General features: G+C 37.7%; 1 protein-coding gene across 1 annotated transcript in view; it reads left to right on the top strand.

Moving 5' to 3' along the window:
• LOC103500467 (uncharacterized) overlaps nt 1-20,650 on the top strand; it is a 44,216-nt gene extending 23,566 nt beyond the window's left edge. Inside the window, exons 9-17 of the mRNA XM_008463767.3 lie at nt 12,881-12,943; nt 14,322-14,548; nt 14,835-14,955; nt 15,031-15,134; nt 18,144-18,257; nt 18,362-18,532; nt 18,620-18,763; nt 18,843-18,988; nt 20,123-20,650. Coding sequence (XP_008461989.1) covers nt 12,881-12,943; nt 14,322-14,548; nt 14,835-14,955; nt 15,031-15,134; nt 18,144-18,257; nt 18,362-18,532; nt 18,620-18,763; nt 18,843-18,988; nt 20,123-20,274 — 1,242 coding nt within the window. The 3' untranslated portion in view covers nt 20,275-20,650. The remainder of the gene's footprint in view (nt 1-12,880; nt 12,944-14,321; nt 14,549-14,834; nt 14,956-15,030; nt 15,135-18,143; nt 18,258-18,361; nt 18,533-18,619; nt 18,764-18,842; nt 18,989-20,122) is intronic.
• Nucleotides 20,651-20,979: the final 329 nt, after the last annotated feature.

Genomic DNA, 20,979 nt, shown 5'->3' with positions numbered 1-20,979 from the left:
GTGCTAAAAGTCTTTGGCAGTCAAACAATCCCAAGAAAGTAAACATCTTCTTATGGATTATGTTGTTTGGTAACCTAAACTGGACATCAGTCCGTCGCATAAAACTTCAATATTTGTTGGGTCTTTGATAACCATTTTTAGAAGAATATGCTCCAAATCATTGCTGGTCCAACCTTGAAGAAGAAGATAGCTTCGTTGATGTGCAAGTTTGGTTTGAAAGAAATCAGAGGGTTTTTCCATGACAAGCCTTCCATGGATGTACCGTTTTGAATCTACTCGCCTGAATGCAACATCATGGTGTTCCTTTTCCAAAATTTTTCAGGATTACTCTCTACAGAAGATTTTGCTGAACTGATTTTTTAATAGTTCTTTTGCTTCCATCCGATCCTAGCATAAATGAGGACTGCTTTTCTAATGTATCTCAGATCTTGTTTTTGTTTTATGTTTTGTATGGGCCGACTACTTTATCTTGGCTATCTTGGCTTTGTATTGGCTACCATCAGCCTAGAGAAAGGATAATTTTCTTTTCCGCATTATGGATATGATGAGGATGCTAAGGGGGTGTCAACCTAGTTGAGATGTCTAAGCATGCTTGCGATCCGATCCGACTCTCTTTCTTTACTCATTGTATAACCCTCTTGTTCTATAAACTTTTGTCTCTATCTTTTTAAACATTAATAATGTTGAGACTTGTTTCCTCTTCAAAAAAAAAAAAAAAAAAAAAAAAAAGATGAAAGAGTTGTTGAAGATTCTTTCTTCCTGAAGTGGAATACCTAATGTCAATCAAAAAAATTCTTTCATGTACAAGAAATCTTTTTGAAGCTTTGGAATAAGGTGCTCGCCAAAAATTAGCCTCGCTGGCACTGGTGCCAAAAACCTCCCTTGAAGCGATGGTAAAATTAAATTCGGACACCTGGGAAAGTAGTGTGAACACGATTATAGGATTCAAAGAGGCACAATTAAGGAGGAGAGAATAAGAACTTAAGTTTTGAAAGAAACGAGGCAAAGGAAGTTGAAGAGGAACTTTTAATGAAAGAGAGTGTCAACTGTGCCTTTTTTTACAACGGGAATGCCAATTCAACCGGCCAATGGCCCATCTTGTCGATCTACTCTCCTCCAATCCTTCAAACAAGAAGTTAAATTCTCAGATTAATTTTTTTTAAATGGAGACAAGGCTCTTAAATTATTATTAGTAAAAGAGTCTTAAGCTCAAAGTACAAGTGTATTATACTAAGAACAAGAGAAAAGAGAAAATTCAGTTTACAACTACAACAAAAGCTAAAATACAAATTCCAAACAGAAGAGATCAAGCTAAACAAAATCATAACCAAAGAAATCTAAATACAAAACATAATGCAAAGTTCTCTCATAAAGAACTAATTTGAAACTAAAAACTTGCAAGAAGATGCAATCGGCTACCTCGAAACTGCCTAGCCAAATTATTCCAGAATCCAGAGGAAGCTCAAAAAAGTCTTCCACTATTTCTACATCGGCGTGAGGGATTTACTTGTCATTCATATGAAGGGAAATCCAAGAAAGACTAAAGTTGATCTAACATTGAGGAGGAATACATTAAACTGCTGAAGAATCAAATCAGAACAATCAGTAACTATTGATTTTAAATGATTTGGTATTTCGCAAGACTGGGGACAAGAACGGGAGCAGAAGGAAAATTTGGGGATCTTGACTCTTCCTCGCATTGAAACATGACATTGAGATATGTTTTTAGAGGCTCAAAATGTTTTTGACTTTCAAGCTCGGTTGACCTATCCAAATGCTCTAATTCCTCACTTCTAGCGTTGAAACGGGAGTCGAAAAAAGTCTCACCCTGTTTGCTTGGAGAGCCCTTCAAAAGTTTTACCTTGGAGTTAGGCAAAGCGAACTTAGAGTACTTGAACTAGGTAGAGTGAGGATGATGAGAAATTGATTTAGAAGAACAGGTTGGGGCTTGAATTTGGGTGCTACTAACTGCCAATAAATCAAGATTAGCCTGTAAAAACTGCTTGGAGCTGCTGGAATAAGCTGATGAAAGAGAATGGGCATTATTTTCCTCGAGCAAAGTGGGTGCTTGATCTTCTAAAATCTGGGCTTTTAAGGAACATTTTGCCATAATCTTCTTTATTTTTTCTTCTGGATAAAATACTTCGGAAATGGCTCGAGGCAATGTAGGAAGATCTTAGCATATTTTGTTAGAATTAGTACTTTTGGAAAAAATAAAATATAAGATTTTATTTCCTAAATATTTCCTAAATCTTTTCCTTTCTTATTCCTATTGTACTCTATTTATACTCCCTTTGTACCTATTGTTTTTGTTCATAAGAAAAATAATAAAAACTAAAGTATCGTGGTTTTTCTCCCGGTTCTCGGGTTTCCACGTAAGTCTCGGGTTGTTGTTAATTGCTTTCAATATGGTATCAGAGCAAAGCAATAACGAAACCCTAGAAAATAACCTAGGAGAAACCCAGATCGAAACTGAACCCGTCACCGCCGCCGCCGCCGACGCCGCCGGAATCGCCGCCGCCGTGGACGCCGCCGTCGCCGCCGCCATGGAGAAACTGCTCCAGAACCTACAGAAACCGCCGATCTACCCAACGGGAGTGGTTCCGCAGCCGTACGCGCCGCCGTCTGACCAGAAGTTGATTCACGCGCCGCTCGTGTCCGGCGCGTGGGCCCACGCGCCGCCGCCGTTTCACGTCACCGCCCATCCCGTTCCCTTCTACGCACCGTCGGATGTCCAGCCGTCAAACCCTTCCGGCCATCCGCATCCTCATGCGCCGTCTACGAGCTCCGGACAGCATCCCTCAACCGTAAATTTGTCAAATCAGTACAGTAAGCAGCAGCTGTACGTTGACCCTTTACAGCAACCGCTGTTTTCTGGTAACGGAATTGATCAACCCCAAAACAGATCGGACATTGAAGCGGGCGAATCTTCAACGCATTCCAAACCAACCGAGTTGCCGATGTATTCCAAGAACCCGGTAACTTTGTTCCCTAATTCACAGTCAAATTATATAACTGGCTCTTTGGGTTCGTCTACAGGGAATTTTTCAGGCGAAAAATTAAATGGTCAAAATTATTTTTCTTGGTCCCAATCAATAAAGATGTTCCTCGAAGGTCGATACCAGTTCGGATTCTTAACTGGAGAGACTGTACGTCCTCCACCGGGAGACGCCTTGGAACGACTCTGGAAAGGAGAGGACTCACTTATTCGGTCCATGCTGATTAATAGTATGGAACCACAGATCGGCAAGCCTTTACTATATGCAGCCACAGCAAAAGATTTGTGGGATACAACTCAGACCCTTTACTCGAAACGACAGAATGCCTCTCGGTTATATACACTGCGAAAACAGGTCCATAATTGCAAACAAGGGACCTTGGACGTAACTACCTATTTTAACAAGCTCTCTCTCCTCTGGCAAGAGATGGATTTGTGCAGAGAGACAGTTTGGGACACACCAAATGACAGTACACAATATGCTAAACTTGAAGAGGCTGACCGTGTTTATGACTTCCTTGCAGGACTTAATCCCAAATTTGATAATGTTTGTGGTCGTATACTCGGACAAAGACCTCTTCCCTCCCTAATGGAAGTTTGTTTTGAAGTCCGCCTGGAAGAGGATCGCACTAATGCCATGGGTGTATTGACTACCCCTACCATTGACTCCGCAGCCTTTAGCGCTCGGTCCTCAAATCATGACAGTGACAAGAATAATGGGAAGTCAATTCCTGTGTGTGAGCACTGCAAGAAACAATGGCACACCAAGGATCAGTGTTGGAAACTCCACGGTCGTCCCCCAGGAGGTAAGAAACGGTCCTCCAACGAGAAACAGAACTCAGGACGTGCCTACATTAGTGAGACTACACCTGCTAGCACTTCTCAATCAACTGATCCTACTGTGAGCCAGACCAAGACTCCGACTCTGGGTGCCATTGCTCAGTCAGGTATGCCTCAGTCCCTTGGGCTTATTAGCGTTGATGGGAAGAATCCCTGGATCTTAGACTCGGGGGCTACAGATCACTTGACAGGTTCTTCAGAACACTTTATCTCATATGCCCCGTGTGCCGGTAATGAAAAAATCCGAATAGCCGATGGCTCTCTAGCTCCGATCGCTGGCAAAGGACAAATAGTTCCCTTTGACGGTTTTGCTCTCCAGAATGTTTTGCATGTCCCTAAACTGTCTTACAATTTGTTATCTATAAGCAAGATCACTCGTGAGTTGCATTGTAAAGCTATCTTCTTACCTGAATCGGTTTATTTTCAGGACATGAGCTCGGGGAGGACGATTGGCACTGCCCGGCATAGCAGGGGACTTTACATCCTTGATGATGATACCTCATGTAGTAGTTTGTCTAGGGTTAGTTTACTGTCATCCTACTTTAGCACTTCTGAACAAGACTGTATGTTGTGGCATTTTCGACTGGGCCACCCAAACTTTACGTATATGCAACATTTATTTCCCCACCTTTTTTCTAAAGTTGATGTCTCTTCTCTATCTTGTGATGTGTGTATCCGGGCAAAACAACATCGAGTCTCTTTTCCCTCACAACCATATAAACCTACACAACCGTTTAACCTCATCCATAGTGACGTTTGGGGTCCTTCCAAGGTCACCACCTCCTCGGGAAAGCGGTGGTTTGTAACTTTCATTGATGACCATACCCGTCTCACCTGGGTCTACCTTATCTCAGATAAATCCGAGGTTCCATCCATTTTCCAAAACTTCTATCATACTATCAAAACACAATTTCATACAAAAATTGCAATTCTTCGAAGTGATAATGGTCGGGAATTCCAAAACCATAACCTTAGTGAATTTCTAGCCTCCAAGGGGATTGTTCACCAAACCTCATGTGCCTACACTCCTCAACAAAATGGAGTGGCCGAACGAAAAAACCGACACCTTGTGGAAGTAGCCCGCTCACTTATGCTTTCCACTTCCCTTCCATCATACCTGTGGGGAGATGCTATTCTTACAGCTGCTCACTTAATCAATAGAATGCCTTCTCGTATCCTCCACCTTCAGACTCCCTTAGATTGTCTTAAGGAGTCTTACCCCTCTACTCGTCTTGTTTCTGAGGTTCCTCTTCGTGTGTTTGGGTGCACCGCCTATGTCCATAATTTCGGCCCTAATCAGACCAAATTTACCCCTCGGGCTCAGGCCTGTGTGTTTGTTGGGTATCCCCTTCACCAACACGGTTATAAATGTTTTCACCCGCCGTCTAGGAAATATTTTGTCACTATGGACGTTACTTTCTGTGAAAACCGACCCTACTTTCCTGTTAGCCATCTTCAGGGGGAGAATGTGAGTGAAGAGTCTAACAACACCTTTGAATTTATTGAACCTACTCTTATTACCGTGTCTGACATTGATCCTCATCCCATAATCTTACCCACAAACCAAGTTCCCTGGAAAACATATTACAGGAGGAATCTCAGAAAGGAAGTTGGGTCCCCTACTAGTCAACCGCCGGCTCCAGTCCAAAATTTCGAACCTCCTCGAGACCAAGGTATGGAAAACCCTACAAAACCTTGTACTAATAATACAATGAGTGAGAATGACAAGTCTGATGTTGCTGTTCTTGAAAATATGGAAGAAAAGAACCGTGATGATGAGACTGAGGTTAGAATAGAAACCAGTAACGATGAAGCTGAACAGGGTCATACAAGAAAACTTGATGAGTATGATCCCTCTCTTGACATTCCAATTGCATTGAGAAAAGGTACCAGATCATGCACTAAACATCCCATTTGCAACTATGTTTCCTATGATAATCTCTCTCCACAGTTTAGAGCATTTACAGCAAACCTTGACTCTACCATAATACCGAAAAATATCTACACTGCTCTAGAGTGTCCTGAATGGAAGAATGCTGTTATGGAAGAGATGAAGGCTCTCGAAAAGAATAGAACTTGGGAGATCTGTGCTCTACCCAAGGGACATAAAACTGTAGGATGCAAATGGGTATTCTCTCTCAAATACAAAGCAGATGGTACGCTTGATAGACACAAGGCAAGGTTAGTTGCAAAGGGGTTCACTCAAACCTATGGTATTGACTATTCGGAAACTTTTTCTCCAGTTGCTAAATTGAATACTGTTAGAGTCCTGCTATCTGTTGCTGTGAACAAAGATTGGCCTCTATACCAGCTGGATGTTAAGAATGCTTTTTTGAATGGAGACCTTGTGGAGGAAGTCTACATGAGCCCCCCACCAGGATTTGAAGCCCAATTTGGTCAGGAGGTGTGTAAACTCCAAAAATCTCTATATGGTCTGAAACAGTCTCCGAGAGCATGGTTTGACAGATTCACTACCTTTGTCAAGTCCCAAGGGTACAGTCAAGGGCACTCTGACCATACTTTATTTACAAAGGCTTCCAAAACAGGAAAGATAGCTATTCTAATTGTTTATGTGGATGACATTGTTTTGACTGGAGATGATCAAACAGAAATCAGTCAACTAAAGCAGAGAATGGGTGATGAATTTGAAATCAAAGACTTGGGAAATCTGAAATATTTCCTTGGAATGGAGGTGGCTAGATCAAAAGAAGGTATTTCCGTGTCTCAGAGAAAATACACCCTTGATTTGCTAACCGAGACAGGTATGTTGGGATGTCGTCCTGCTGATACTCCTATTGAATTCAACTGTAAACTAGGAAACTCTGATGATCAAGTTCCAGTTGATAAAGAACAATATCAGCGCCTTGTAGGTAAATTAATTTACTTATCCCATACTCGTCCGGATATTTCCTTTGCTGTGAGTGTTGTCAGCCAGTTTATGCAGGCTCCCTATGAGAAACATATGGAAGCTGTTAACAGAATCCTGAGATACTTGAAAAATACACCTGGTAAAGGGTTGATGTTTAGAAAAACAAATAGAAAGACCATTGAGGCATATACTGACTCAGATTGGGCAGGATCTGTTATTGATAGAAAGTCTACATCCGGTTATTGTACCTTTGTTTGGGGCAATCTTGTAACTTGGAGGAGTAAGAAGCAAAGTGTTGTGGCCAGGAGCAGTGCTGAGGCTGAATACAGAGCTATGAGTCTAGGAATATGTGAGGAAATTTGGCTCCAGAAAGTCTTGTCAGATCTTCATCAGGAATGTGAGACACCGTTGAAGCTTTTTTGTGATAATAAAGCCGCTATTAGTATTGCTAACAACCCAGTGCAACATGATAGAACTAAACATGTTGAGATTGATCGGCATTTCATCAAAGAAAGACTTGACAGTGGAAGCATATGCATTCCGTACATTCCTTCAAGCCAACAGATTGCTGATGTTCTTACCAAGGGGCTTCTCCGACCACACTTCGACCTTTGCGTTAGCAAGTTGGGACTCATTGATATTTACCTCCCAACTTGAGGGGGAGTGTTAGAATTAGTACTTTTGGAAAAAATAAAATATAAGATTTTATTTCCTAAATATTTCCTAAATCTTTTCCTTTCTTATTCCTATTGTACTCTATTTATACTCCCTTTGTACCTATTGTTTTTGTTCATAAGAAAAATAATAAAAACTAAAGTATCGTGGTTTTTCTCCCGGTTCTCGGGTTTCCACGTAAGTCTCGGGTTGTTGTTAATTGCTTTCAATATATTTCTTTCTTTTCCAAATTTCCTCCGATGCTTGACTTTGTTGAGGAATAAAGAGAAGTAGAGGAAATGGGTTGAAAGGAGGAGCATCCGTTGAAATGGGACCACATTGTCTTTCTTTAGGAAAATAGCAGCTGAAATAATTTCATATTTTAACTTTTTGTTCAAAGGATTGGAGGAAAGAGGATCACCAAAAAGTGGGCTGCTATCAGGTTAAGGAGACTTTCCAGCTGTAAAATAAGATACAACCGGAATTTTCTCTTTCTTCATCAATAGCGTCTCTTCAACTTCCTCTTTAGGAAAATAGCAGCTGAAATAATTTTAGATTTTAACTTTTTGTTCAAAGGATTGGAGGAAAGAGGATCACCAAAAGGTGGGCTGCTATCTGGTTGAGGAGACTTCCAGTTGTAAAAAACAGATGGCCAGAATTTTCTCTTTCTTCATCAAAAGTGTCTCTTCAACTTCCTTTGTCTTGTTCCTTTCAAAACTAAAGTTCTTATTCTCTCTCCTCCTTAAGTGTGGCTCTTTGAATCCAACCATGTTCACACTGCTTTCCTTATAGTCCAAATTTAAAATCACCGTCGCTTCGGGGGAGGTAATTGGCATTAGTGAGGCTAAATTTTGGCGAGCTCCCTATTTCAAAACTTCAAAAGGATTCCTTGTATATGAAGGAAATTTTTGGATTGATCTTAAATATCCACCCCTTCTGAGAAGAATGAATCATCGACACTCCATCGTTTTAAGCATGGTTTAATCTGTGCATCAAATGGGTTTGAAAAATTCTCAAATGATAATGACTCCTGGTTAACGGAGGAGGCTCAATCTATTCAAAATCACCAAATTGTAAGAAAAATTCCCTCAGTTGAAGTCTGTTATTTCTAATGTAACTGGTACAAACCACATTGGTTTTTTTTTACTTGAATCTTTGCTTCAGAAACATTTAGAAGGTTAAGCGTTTTAGAAGCGATATTTTCTAAACCTCCAAAATGATCTCCTATAACTTTGAACGTCTAATTGCTCCAATAATCAAGGAGGTTTTTTATTTTAATCCATCCTCCATAGCCTTCAATAACTGATGGTTCGCTATGTTTTCTTTTGCTCTATTTCTCAAACTTTAAATGAAAAGGACCCATTATTTGCCATAACTCTTCTTTTCCAAATAACTCTTCTAGAGATCCATAAGCCAATTTAAGCATTCTCTGCAAACAATGGATTAATTATTTTTTTATTGAAAAAGATCCTCTAAGGTTTTTCTAATTTCCTTCCAATCATCAAATGCAAATAATCTTGAAATAATCCATAGATTATCGAAGTATTGTTTTAAAATTTCCGGATTTTTAATCACCCAGTGCTGAGTTGCACTCTGAAATTCTGAGGTCAGAATAGAGGAAGAAGCGGTCTGTTTTACCAATTCTCGAACAGAGGATCCATTAAACATCACCTTTTCAACATAAATTCCCCCTAATGACTCAGAAGGAAGCTGCAAGGAGGTCTGGAGATGTTTTCTGTACCAAATCGAATAATCCTGCTTCATCAAGAATCTTTCCAACGTTTTGTGAAAGGATTTCAACCCTGTCGAGAGACACCAGAATATATATGGATGAAGGATAGATTTTTGTTCCTCTTCCAAGCTACACACCTCATAACCCAACCCACTTTTGGCCTAAATTTTAAGAGGCTTGTACTTCCAAAACCATTTCGAAGAAGAAATTCATTCTTAGGGCCACCCAAGAATTCAGAAATCTCCTTCAAGAACCATCTGAATTGAGTGTCTAATAATGATACGATCTTTCAAGCTTCCATGTCTTCCATATAGAAGTATTCTTTGTCAAACAAAATATAGTAAAGGACGTTCACTTCTTTGCATCTTTCTACTTCCATTTTCACCAAAGCTAGACTGCCACTGAAACAGGGATGGACAAGAAGAAACAAGCTCGAAGGGACTTACCGCAGAAGAAAGATGAGAAACGCCGGAGGGGAGAAAGGGGGCCGGAGTGTGGTTAGGGATGAAAGGAAGGAAGGGGGGAGAGAGGAGAGAGTCATGAGAGAGGAGGTGTTTCCTTAAACTCTCAAAATTAATTCAATTGATACTTTTTTAAAGAAAGGACTATTGACATCCCACCACTCGTCAATCGTTCAAATTCCTTCGAAAACTCGATAGTCGCTCCCTATGCCATCAGATAATTTACTTCCCATTTCAGCACCTGATCCTCAGCAAAGTCATTTCAACCCTTCATCCTCAGATTCCCTCTCATCTTCTTCTCTTTATTCCTCGGTAAAGTTAGGCTTTGGAGAAAATTTGAAAAGAAAGAAATGTTCTAAGATCTTTTCATATTGCGTTAAGCTCTTTTTAAAGTATTTCACTCGAAATAAAAAATCAAAGAAGATTTTGGCTAAACAATCCTTAAAAGCACAAATAATTGAAGATCAAGTACCTGATTTGTTAGAGGAAAAATGTGCCCATTCTCAATCATCAGTTCATTCCAATAGATCCAAGCTGTTTTTAGAGGCTAATCCATATTTATTGGAAGTTAGTTGCACCCAAATTCAAGCCCTAATTTGTTCTTCTAAGTCAATTTCTCATCATTCTCACCCTACCTAATTTAAGTACTCTAAGTTTTCTATGCACAACTTAAGGGTAAAATTTCTTAGGGACTCTCCAAGCAAAATCTCTCTCAATCACTACAGCAAGAAGGGCGAGTTTTCTTTCGACTCTCCTTTCAGCGTTAGTAGTGTGGAAGTGGAGCATTTGAATAGGTCAACTGAGCTTTAGAGAGAAACATTTCGAGCCTCTAGAAACGTATCTCAATGCGTTGTTTCAATGCGAGGAAGAACCAAAATCTGCAAATTTTCTTTATGCAACTTGCTCTTGTCTGTAGTCTTGCAAAATACCAAATCATCTAAAGTCAGAAGTTTCTGATTATGGACTTATTCTAATTTGATTCTTCAGCCGTTAAATGTTTTCCTCCCTGAAGTTGGACCAACTTCTGTATTTCTTGGATTTCTCTTCATGTGGGTGGCAAGTAAAGCCTCTCTGCTGATGCTGATGGTTTGAAAGACTTCTTTGACCTTCCTCTGCATTTTGGATTATTTTGCAAGACAGCTATGAGGCAGCTGGTTGCATCCTCTTGCAAGTGTTTTGGTTCGAATGGGCTCCTTATGAGAGAGATTTTACGTTGTATTTAGCTTTCTATGGCTATCGTTCTGTTTAGCTTGATTATTATCTGTTGGAGTTCTTTTTTTAGATTGCCATCTCCTTTGTTGTCTAAGTTTAGCTTTTGTTATGGCCGTCGACTGAATTCTTCTCTATTTCTCTTGCTCTTAGTATAACACTCTTGTACTTTGAGCTTAAGTCTCATTCTTTAATAAATAATAAAGAGGCTTGTTTCCATTTTAAAAATAAATACTTTGCTTTTTCTTTACCTAATTCAAAGGTAAAGTTCTTGAGAGGTTCTTCTAGCCAAACTTTGGTCCCCTCATAAAAAGAGAAGCTTGTTTCAAATTTTGACTCTCCATTTAGTGTGAGTAGTGAGGAAGGTGATTTGATAAGATTATATGAGAAGGAAGATCAATTGTTGAAGGACCCTTTAGAGAATGATCTAAATTCTCTGTTTCGGATTGAGGAAGACTAAAGTTTTGAGAAACAAGCTGCTGGAATTCCGTCACAAGATCATCAATGTGGTATTCCAAATCATTTGAAATCCTTTGTTGAGAAATCTGGGTTAGTTTTGGCTTGGCACTGACAGTAGACATGTTTTTGTTAGAACACTAGGGAATTGTGTTTGTATTGTATTCATATGAACTTCAACGATAACAATATAGAATAGAATTGATGATCTCAATTCTGGAAATAAAATGCAGAAAACTAAGAACAAAGATGAATAAGACTTCCCTCTCTGCCTTTCCTCTCTCTCAAAGAAACTAGCAGAAACCACTCACAAAATAACTGAATTCCCCCCTCCTCTCACTTGCCCTCCCTCTATTTATAACAAGTTGCAACCGCCCTAGTAACCACACTTACACAATAACTACTAGTAACCTTCTTTAGACAAGAACTACTAGTAACTTTCTATCTTATCCGATTATCCTTACACCCCTAACCCTATACTAATCTAGGTATCTAACAGTTTCTCAGACATTTAATCTTAAAATTTGAATGGGAATCTGGTGATTCTCGAGGCGTTTGGGAAGGATTGTTGAAGCAAGAGAATGATTTTGTATAAAGTGAGAGATTTCATGTTTGGCCTTTTCCTTTGTATTTCTTTCTTCTTCCTTTCGCAATTCTGTTTGAAGATTTGGAGTTTTGATGGGCTTTTTCAGAAGTACACGTGCAATTTTTTTATTTTTGGTGTGATGGAAGATTTCAGCAAGTCTTCCAGGGCTATTTTTAAATCAAGCTTGAAGCTTCATCAAAGCCTTCGAGACTGGCATTAGCAAGCCTTCATTTTGGTTCTGTTTAGCTTAAATTTTTCTTTTGGATTTTGCTATATTAGCTTGTTCTTTGTGATTGTTTGTTGGTCGTTTTCCCTTTTGTATTGCCCAAGTTCATCTTTGTTTAGTTTGTTTGGATGATTTAGTCTTTTTCTTATTTTGCTATTAGTATAATACTCTTGTACTTTGTGCATTAGTCTCATTTATTATTAAAAACAAACCAAGCTTGAAGCAGGTCGGCTGGTTACCTTTTCTTGGTGTTCTTTCCATTCATTTTTTAAGCTAATTTTACCTGATTTGGGGTTCCTTGTTGAAAGTTTTTTCAACTTGCTTTGTATTTTCTTCTTCTTGTTTAGCTTGGGTTCTAGAGGCTCTTGTCCAGCTCGTTGAAATTTTGTATGTTCTCTTTTGTCTCGATGTATGTTGTATGCGCTCTTTTAGTCCTTTTTGCTCTTGGTATATGTCTCCTGTACTTTGAGCTTTAGTCTCTTTCATTTATAAATAAAGGGGCTCGTTTCTGTTTATAAAAAAATGGTAAGATCCTTACGAGAGTGGAAGGGCCCAGTTACGCACTTGATTGCTAAAACTAATCGAATTCCTTTATGCATTTGTGCTGTGTTACCCGTAACAGCATTATAAAAAATAAAAGGGGAGCAAAGATCTCCTTCACGTCCATTGATTTTGCAATACGAAAATTTTGTCATTGTTTGTAAGACAAGTGGGGCTAACCTAGTCTCTTTAGAACTTATTTGTGGAACAATTATTTTGACCTTCTTTTGTGTATTACCTCCATAAGAAAAGCTACTTGTATTTCTATTTTGTCTTCTTTTCATAGCTCTTATTTCTACCATGTTGCAGCATATATTAAGAAGCTGCAAGTTGCAGAAGTTGGTGTTAAGGTGGATCAGATTCCCGGAGCAAGTGAGCTCAGTTTTATTTATATTTGAATTAATTGATTATTTGCATTTGCATATAAGATGAGGAAAAGAAAATGCCTAGATTGGTTGCTGAGTCCTAATTGTTGTCCTTTGTGTTTTAACTTTTAAGGATTGAGAAGAGGTTCATGATTTATTATAGTTTAAATTACAAGTTTAGTTCCTGAACCCTGAAAAGAGTCTTTTCTTAAAAAACTATTTATATACTTCTGATGTGGTGTGCCCTGTCTGGACTTCCTTGGAGCTTATTCTAGTTCATGCTTTCTTTTTTATTTTCACAGTAGTATTTTGTTGTATTAAGAAGGTCAAGAGTCTTGATCAGCACTATATAATGTATATAAATATATTTTTTTTTAAACAACCGAGACTTCATTCATTGAGAAAAAAGGAAAAAGAAAAACAACGTAGAGGGCTAGGGAACAAGATCCCCCTCTTCTGAATCAAAGATTACTAATAAACCGTACAGTCTATGTTGATAGTGAGAGTGGTATAGTTACAAAAATATATGTGAAGGCTGCTCCAATTAGGGGTCGTAAACTGTAGAAGGTCTGAACTTCCAATTTTCTGTCCATCCTCTACAGAAAATAGATATTATGAGATTAATTTTCAAAAATTAATTGCTTACCAAACCGGACTTTAAGTTTTAATAATTTTGAATATATCAAGAGCCTATAGGACACAAAAGTTGAAAGTTGAGTGACCTATTATGTCCTTTTAAAATTTAGTGATCTTTATAAAACACTTTTAAAAATTGAGGAACTAAATAGATACAAACTTGAAAGTCGGGGGTCTAAACTTGTAATTTAACCTTTATTCTTCTTTTGCTTGTACCACAAGCATTCATGGAAGGCATATTTTCAGATTTTTGAATATGCTAGTATCATTGATTTTACGGCTCAAAGCAATACCATCAACTCTCTTTGATGTCATAGCTTTATAGAGGAAGCAAAATTTTCTTGAATTAATATTGGTAAATTTATTATTTGGAGAATATGGTATGAAAGATATAAGAGGGTCTCTTAGCAAAACTACTTCTGGGGAAGGAAGTTTTGAATTTTGAAGCTTCATTGTGCCTCTTTCCAAAGCCTTTCAGAATTACGTAATCCATAAATATATTTCTGTTAGGAATATTTTATTTTGTTTTGTTTTGTTTTGTTTGTGATTGTGCGTGTCTGTAATGTTAATTATGGATTGTATTTTTGGTATTTATGAAGTTATAATGCACATAATTTTAGTTTTTGGGGTTCCTTTTTGTTTTAATCTCTTTGGTAGATTGGTAGCAAGTAATTTTTCTGGTAACTTGTAATTTTTCTAATATCAATGGAAATATGTTTATCTTGACTTGGTTTTTTATATTTGATCAGGTTAATGGATTATGCAAACTCCTAAGCCAAAACAGGGAAACTTTAACTTCCCTTGAACTCATTCATTGCAAGCTATCTTCAACTTCTGTTAATTCAATTTGTGATGCTCTAATCCATAATAGAAAAACACATGGTATACTGCACTTCTCAATCAATGCATCACACTTTGATGAAACTGACCCTGTTGCTCTGCCTTCGGGACTGGTATCATTTTTTTCATCGGGAAGGTATCTCCACCAATTTGAATTTCACCTCTTGTCATTTCATCAATACAAATGGGAAACATATTGTGTTGTGTTAAACATAAAAGCAAGTATGCTGGTAAGACTTCAAGAGTATGATACTTTTGGATGTCCCCTATTGCCCTATATTTTTTACCCAATCGTTTGGGAAAGTAAAAAGAGTTCCTTGCACGGCTTCTATGTTATTTTGAATTGCTTAATGCTTATAGATTACATCTTTTTTCATTTTTTCTTAAAACTTGGTTCCAACTACTTTTTCTATTTATTTCAGGTATTTATATTCTTTCAAACTCTGTGATAACGACCTGGGTAAAAATTTTGGGAAACTTGTCTTTCATACTCTTCTTGATGCTTCATCTTGTTTATCTGCCCTTGATCTTTCGGAAAATAAAGTAAGTATGCATGTTTTTTCTTTTCAAATTTTGATTGTTATGTGTCAGTCGATGACCTTTTCAAGAACTTTGCAGATGACAGGATGGCTCTCCAATTTTAATAGAAGATCTTTGACCGGCCTTCAGGCTTCTTCTATGGTTGGAAAATCCTTGCAATCACTGCGTGTACTCAGTTTAAGGTACCAAAGTTGCTTTGTTGTGATGTTGGTAGGATAAGGGTGAATTGGGGTAAATTCATTTTAATATTTGTTAAAACTTGGTTAACTCCTTTTCAGTTCTTTTTTGTATCTTAATTCCTAGTTTCTTTCCAAATCTTTAAAATTAGAGAATTTCCCTTCAGTAACCTTCATTCACCATAAATACTTTTGATTAATTTTTGGAGAAAATAGAACTTCCCTTTTATCCTCTTAGAGCATGCCAATTTGGTATTGGAGCACCACATGAGCTGACGTTGACTACTGCCGGTGGAAGACTGAGAAATTAATGCCGACAATGCTTGAACTTTTTGAGCAATACTCGTTACTAAACAAGGCATGTCTAAGGGAAACCCCAGGAAGAAAATTTTCAAGCATTGTCCAAGAAGGGAGGATTTCAATGCTAGGAGAACATTCAAGAGCAAAAACTTCTGTCTCAGCTATGGAACACGACAAGAGAAGGTGGAAATCTATTCAAGAACATGACTGTTTTTGGATGAGAACACTAACTGAGAGGAATTTCAGAAGGAATTGGATGAAGTCTAACATCCTTGAGAAATACATTTGAACAGTTTCAAGGAGATAAGAGAATTATATCTGAGCGACATATCGCAAAAGGGCTAGAATTGTGGATTTTGAAAGAAACATTCAAGATAACCCAAGAAATTCCCCAAAGATGTGAAACCGTGCGCCCAAAAAAAATTCAGAAAAATCTAGAAGTAATGTAATTCGTGTGAAGCAGTGACAAGCAAACAAGATGAAAAATCCAAAAATGAAGGCAAGGAAGATGTAAGGGTGAAATTGCAGAACCAGTATAATGTTTGAAGAAGTGAAATTTGCGGAAGATACCAAAGACCTGATTAAAAATGAAGAAAAATGCAGACGAAGACTTTTCTGTGAGACGGAAACCCAAATTAAAGTCTTGTACATAGTAGAAAAAACGACAAGGAAGAAGGAAAAGGCAAATTAATCAACACTCTGTATAATCAAATCAAGTGCATAGAAGGCGACAAGGAAGACAAGGACAAGAAGAAGAGGGGAATGTAGAACCCACCCGAAGATGACCCAATCCAGAACCTGACCTGCCTGATGAAGCTACTGTTTTTTGTTGCAAGGTTTGTGTGATTGTGATCCAACTGGCAACAAATCTAATCTTTTTACTCATTGGATTTGACCCATACCTGAACCATATTGTTTAATAAAACCCAAACCAAGATGAATCTTCCCAAGGTAGGCGGGGATTTCGACAAAGACGTTCTTTCCATGTAGAAGAAATCTTAAGTCACAATCTTCCCTCATTCTTACATTTTTACATCATTCTTCAAACATGTTCTTCCCACATTTTTGGTTCAACAATCTGTTGACAGATTTGTGATTGAAGAGCAGTTGTTTTCGTGATTTTTGGATTATTTTGTTCGCAGTAATGTTCTGATGATGAAAAAGAGACTTTTGTGTAGGAACCTTTTCCAATCATAGGAAACTGGGGCCCTATTTTTCTCAGTTTTTAACTTCAAAATTCAAGGACGAGGGCTTTTGTGAGGAATAGAATATGATGCAGTAGGATTTGGGTAAATCATTTTAATCTTGGTTAAAGCTTGATTAGTTTATTTTTAGTTTCCTTTTTGTATTTTACTTCCTAGTTTGTAGCCAAGTCTTTGTTACTAAAGAATTTCCCTCATGCATTCAATAATTTTCATTCATCATAAAGACTTTTGATTTATTGTTGGCTCTCCTTTTATCTGCTTAGGCTGGCAACATGATAGATTGAAATGTTATGCCCACCTATGAATAAACAAGTTTTCTGTCCATAAATCATGGTTCAATTTTGTTTTATAATAATCATTTATATTATGTTACCATAAGTTGGAGCTCTTTCTTGGGCCCGTTATGTGGTGGGGGAGGGAAGAGAGATGTATTTCTGGGAAGATCTGTAGGTGGGGGAAAGACCTTTGGGTTATTCCCTCAGTTGTATCATTTGTCTTCTTTAAAAAATAATTTTGTGGCTGATTTTTCGGTTTGGACTGGGAGCTCTTGTTCATTTACCTTTGGGTTTCGTTGTGCTCTTTTTGATAGGGAAACAGCAGACGTGGTGGCTCTCATTTCCCTTCTTGAGAGTCACTCTTTCCGTCTTGAGAGGAGAGTGTGAGGGTGAGTTGGTATTCTCGTTCGTTTGGAGGATTAAGGTCCCTAGAAAGGTGAGATTCTTTGCTTGAACTGTGTTAGTACGTTGGATAGGCTTTCTAGGAAGTTGTCTTCATTGATTGGTTATTTCAGTTGTATTTTGTGTTGGAAGGCGGAGGAAGACTTGGACCACATTCTTTGGCATTTTGAGTTGGCGATCTGCGTTTGAGATGCCTTTTTTCCAGACGTTTGGCATTTCGAATGCTTGTCAAAAAGCTATTAGAATGATGATCAAGGAGTTCCTCCTTAATCCGCCGTTTGGAAAGACCATTTTCTGTGGCGTGCTTGTGTTTGTGACATCTTATGGGTGTTGTGGGATGAGAGGAATAGGAGGATTTTTAGGGGGTTGAAAGGGGGAGTGGGGAGATTTGGTATGTTAGTTTGATTCTTTTGTTTCTTATTCGGCTTCGATTTTGAAGATCTTTTGTAATTGTCCTTTAGACATGATGTTAATAGTTGGATCCTCTTCTTATAGAGGGGGTCCCTATCTTTTGTGGGCTTTGGTTTTTTTGGTGCCCGTGTTCTCTTTCATTTTTCTCAATAAAAGTTGTTATTTCTATAAATAATAAGAAGAAGAATAATAATGAGTTGGTCCTTATTTTTGTGTGTGGATCTCTAAGTTGTTCTTGCACTGATTGAAAATTGATTCTCCATATTAAAGGGAGAGAAGGTGAGAGATGTTATACATCCCATGACCTAAAAAGATGCAGTTAAAATAATCTTGATTTCACATCTAGTTTAAAGTTTGCAATTTAGTAGAATAGTTTTCTTGTGGTGCTACTTCTGCAGTTTTGAATCACTTTCTTATTTTAGGGGCAACGGGCTAAAGAAAGATGATGCAGATAACTTAAGATATGCTTTGTTTCATATACCAAACTTGGAGTTCCTGGATATAAGTGATAATCCTATTGAGGATGATGGAATCAGGTCCTTCTTTACCTCTTTAGTTTTTACTTATTTGTTTTTATTATTATTGTATGTTATTGATCTCTATTATAATCTGAGTTTTTTCCAACCTTGTGGATTCACAGGAATTTAATCCCCTATTTTATTGAAGCTTCTGAAAGAAGCTTTCCCTTTGCTGATCTGAATTTAGAGAACTGTGAGCTTTCATGTGATGGAGTCACGCAACTCTTGAATGTGCTGTCAACTTTAAGGAAACCACTAAGGTCTCTTTCTGTTGCAGATAATAGCCTTGGAAGGTTTGTATATCTGTAAATAGCCTGAAATGATCACTATTTTATATTTTCCACTCAAATATTTGATTGGTGTGTACACTTGTTTTGAAGCTCTGTAGCAGGAGCTTTGGGCGTTTTCATGGGGAAATCCATTCAAATACTGAATGTCGAAGGCATTGGCTTGGGTCCATGCGGGTTTCAGGATTTAGTTGAAGGGGTAACTGAAGGGTCAAATATTGTGAACATCAATATAAGGTTCAAAATTAACATTCATGAACTGCTTCATTATTCTTTTTTCAAAATGTCCCTAAAATATAAATGTTTTTTATTGTAGCAAAAATCGTGGTGGGATAGAGATAGCAACATTTTTGTTGAAGCTTTTGTCTGGGGGATCAGATCTTGTTTCTGTCAATGCGTCTTACAATCTAATGCCCGTTGAATCCTTAGACATCATACGTTCTGCCCTGAAAATTGCTAAAGGTACATTGTCAAGTTGTCTGAAATTTAAGTTACCACCTTTCCATTGAATTTTTCCTGTGAGTTTGTTATGGCCGTGTATCTGGTTTGAGGTTTGAAAACATTCAAGACTTGGGGGGGTATTTTCGTTTCAAATATAGATTCTAGACTTGGGAGATCTGCCCCTTGCAATATCCACCTTGTCCTTGTTCTTTTCTTTCTCACGGCTGGTGTTCCTACTAGATCATCAAATGATGAGGCTGCGTCCTACTTTTTTTCTCACCCATTTCCTTAAAAATTGGAATAAGCTTCTGGACTACTTCAACTTCTAGGCGCTTCCTTAAAATACTAGGAGTTTACTCATTAATTGTTTGATTTTATTTTGGATAGAAAATGAAATAATGAAAGTTCATGAATGGCTACGGGGACATGGAGCTACTGGGGAAACAAACATTTAAAGTAAAAGCTGCAATTGTTAGTGATCACAAAACAGCACACATACACATAAAGAAGGATGTATAATTTTTGGTTCCCTGGTAACTCCGTGTCCCAAGAGAGAGGCCGTTTTTTGTGTTTGCAGGGTTGTATGCAATGTTATGAGATTTTTGGGGGAGAAGAATGTTAGAGTGTTCAAAGGAAAGGACCGGACCCTTGTGAGGTTTGGTTCTTAGTGAAGTTTCATGTGTCTCTTAGGGAGGGGTTTCAATTTCAGAATTTTTTTTTTTTTTTTTTTTTGCAGCTATTCTCTTGGTAACATTTTACTTAGTTGGAACCCCTTCCTTTAGTAGGGGTATTTTGATAGGCTCGTTTTTTATATGCTCTTGTATTCTTTCATTTTTTTTCCAATGAAAATATATATTAAGATAAATGATATCCCAAATTTTCCAGTTTAGATGTTCTACAACTGTATTGAACTCTCGTTTTCATGAATTCTGCTTCGGCAGTTACACTTGGGTGAATATCCAAACACAAATATTAGTGCATTGGAAGAAGATTTTTCGATATGAACTAAATGTTTGTTGCCATGCCTGAGATAAGTGATGTTATTTATTGATGTAAGCTACTGAGTATAATAGATTTTTGAGAATTCATGATATGCTATTACTTTATGTTGTTTGTGGAGCGATATCATACTCAAGGCTTTGTCTTAAAATATAGGTAAACTCGAGCTATTGGACTTGAGGGGAAATAATTGGGATGATCAAAAGGCTCAAGATTCATTGGTCGCGGAGTTTCAGAACAGTGTTAAGAAAATTTTAATATACTCATCATCACCAACTTTAGATGGACTTTATGACGGTGATCCGTAGTTGACTTGGCTGTGGTATCATGACTATTCAAGCTAAGGAAATTATTGGGACTGAATTTACAACCCACCAAACATGCATTGTCAAGCTGTCTTTGACATAGTTAGTTTTTTGCTTTATTTATAACTATTTTTGCCTTCACTTCTAGTAGTAAAAGCAGATAGTGCGTCTTTGATTATGCTCCGTTATTGGTAAATGCATTTAGCTGTAAAGAAATAATGTATGTAGGAAATATGTATCATTGATTATTATTTATAGAAATAGGACCTTCTGTGTCAGACCCTTGCCACCAATTATTTTGGCTGAATGTGCTTTGAAGATGTATTCTGTGGCTCAAGAATGATCTACAATCATACAATCAATGTTATATTTTATTTTATACTCTTGCGTATTATTATGTTTTTCCCCTCTCGGTAGGTCCACTTTCAATCGCTGTCATTGCGCTTCAGGTTCTCTCTTGTAGATGAATGGGAAGATGAAACTTCTGCTTTGAGGAGTGCAGTTGCAACCAAGGAAACTCCAAAACCTTTTTGGACTTCTGCGTGTTAGATTCTCTTACATTCACTGATATCTCGACAAAGAACTTCAAAGGTAATTGTATTATTTAACTTTTTTCTTTCTATATGTACTATGTGCCATTGTTTTATTGTAGTATAGAAATTCTGCATTGAACAGTTAGTAACCATTGTCTATTGACGTGCTGCTGGA

The sequence above is a fragment of the Cucumis melo genome, chromosome 1, assembly GCF_025177605.1.
Source record: "Cucumis melo cultivar AY chromosome 1, USDA_Cmelo_AY_1.0, whole genome shotgun sequence".
NCBI classification, from domain to species: domain Eukaryota; kingdom Viridiplantae; phylum Streptophyta; class Magnoliopsida; order Cucurbitales; family Cucurbitaceae; genus Cucumis; species Cucumis melo.
The sequence above is the reverse complement of the archived record's forward strand: the minus strand, read 5'-3'. Positions and strand labels throughout refer to the sequence as shown.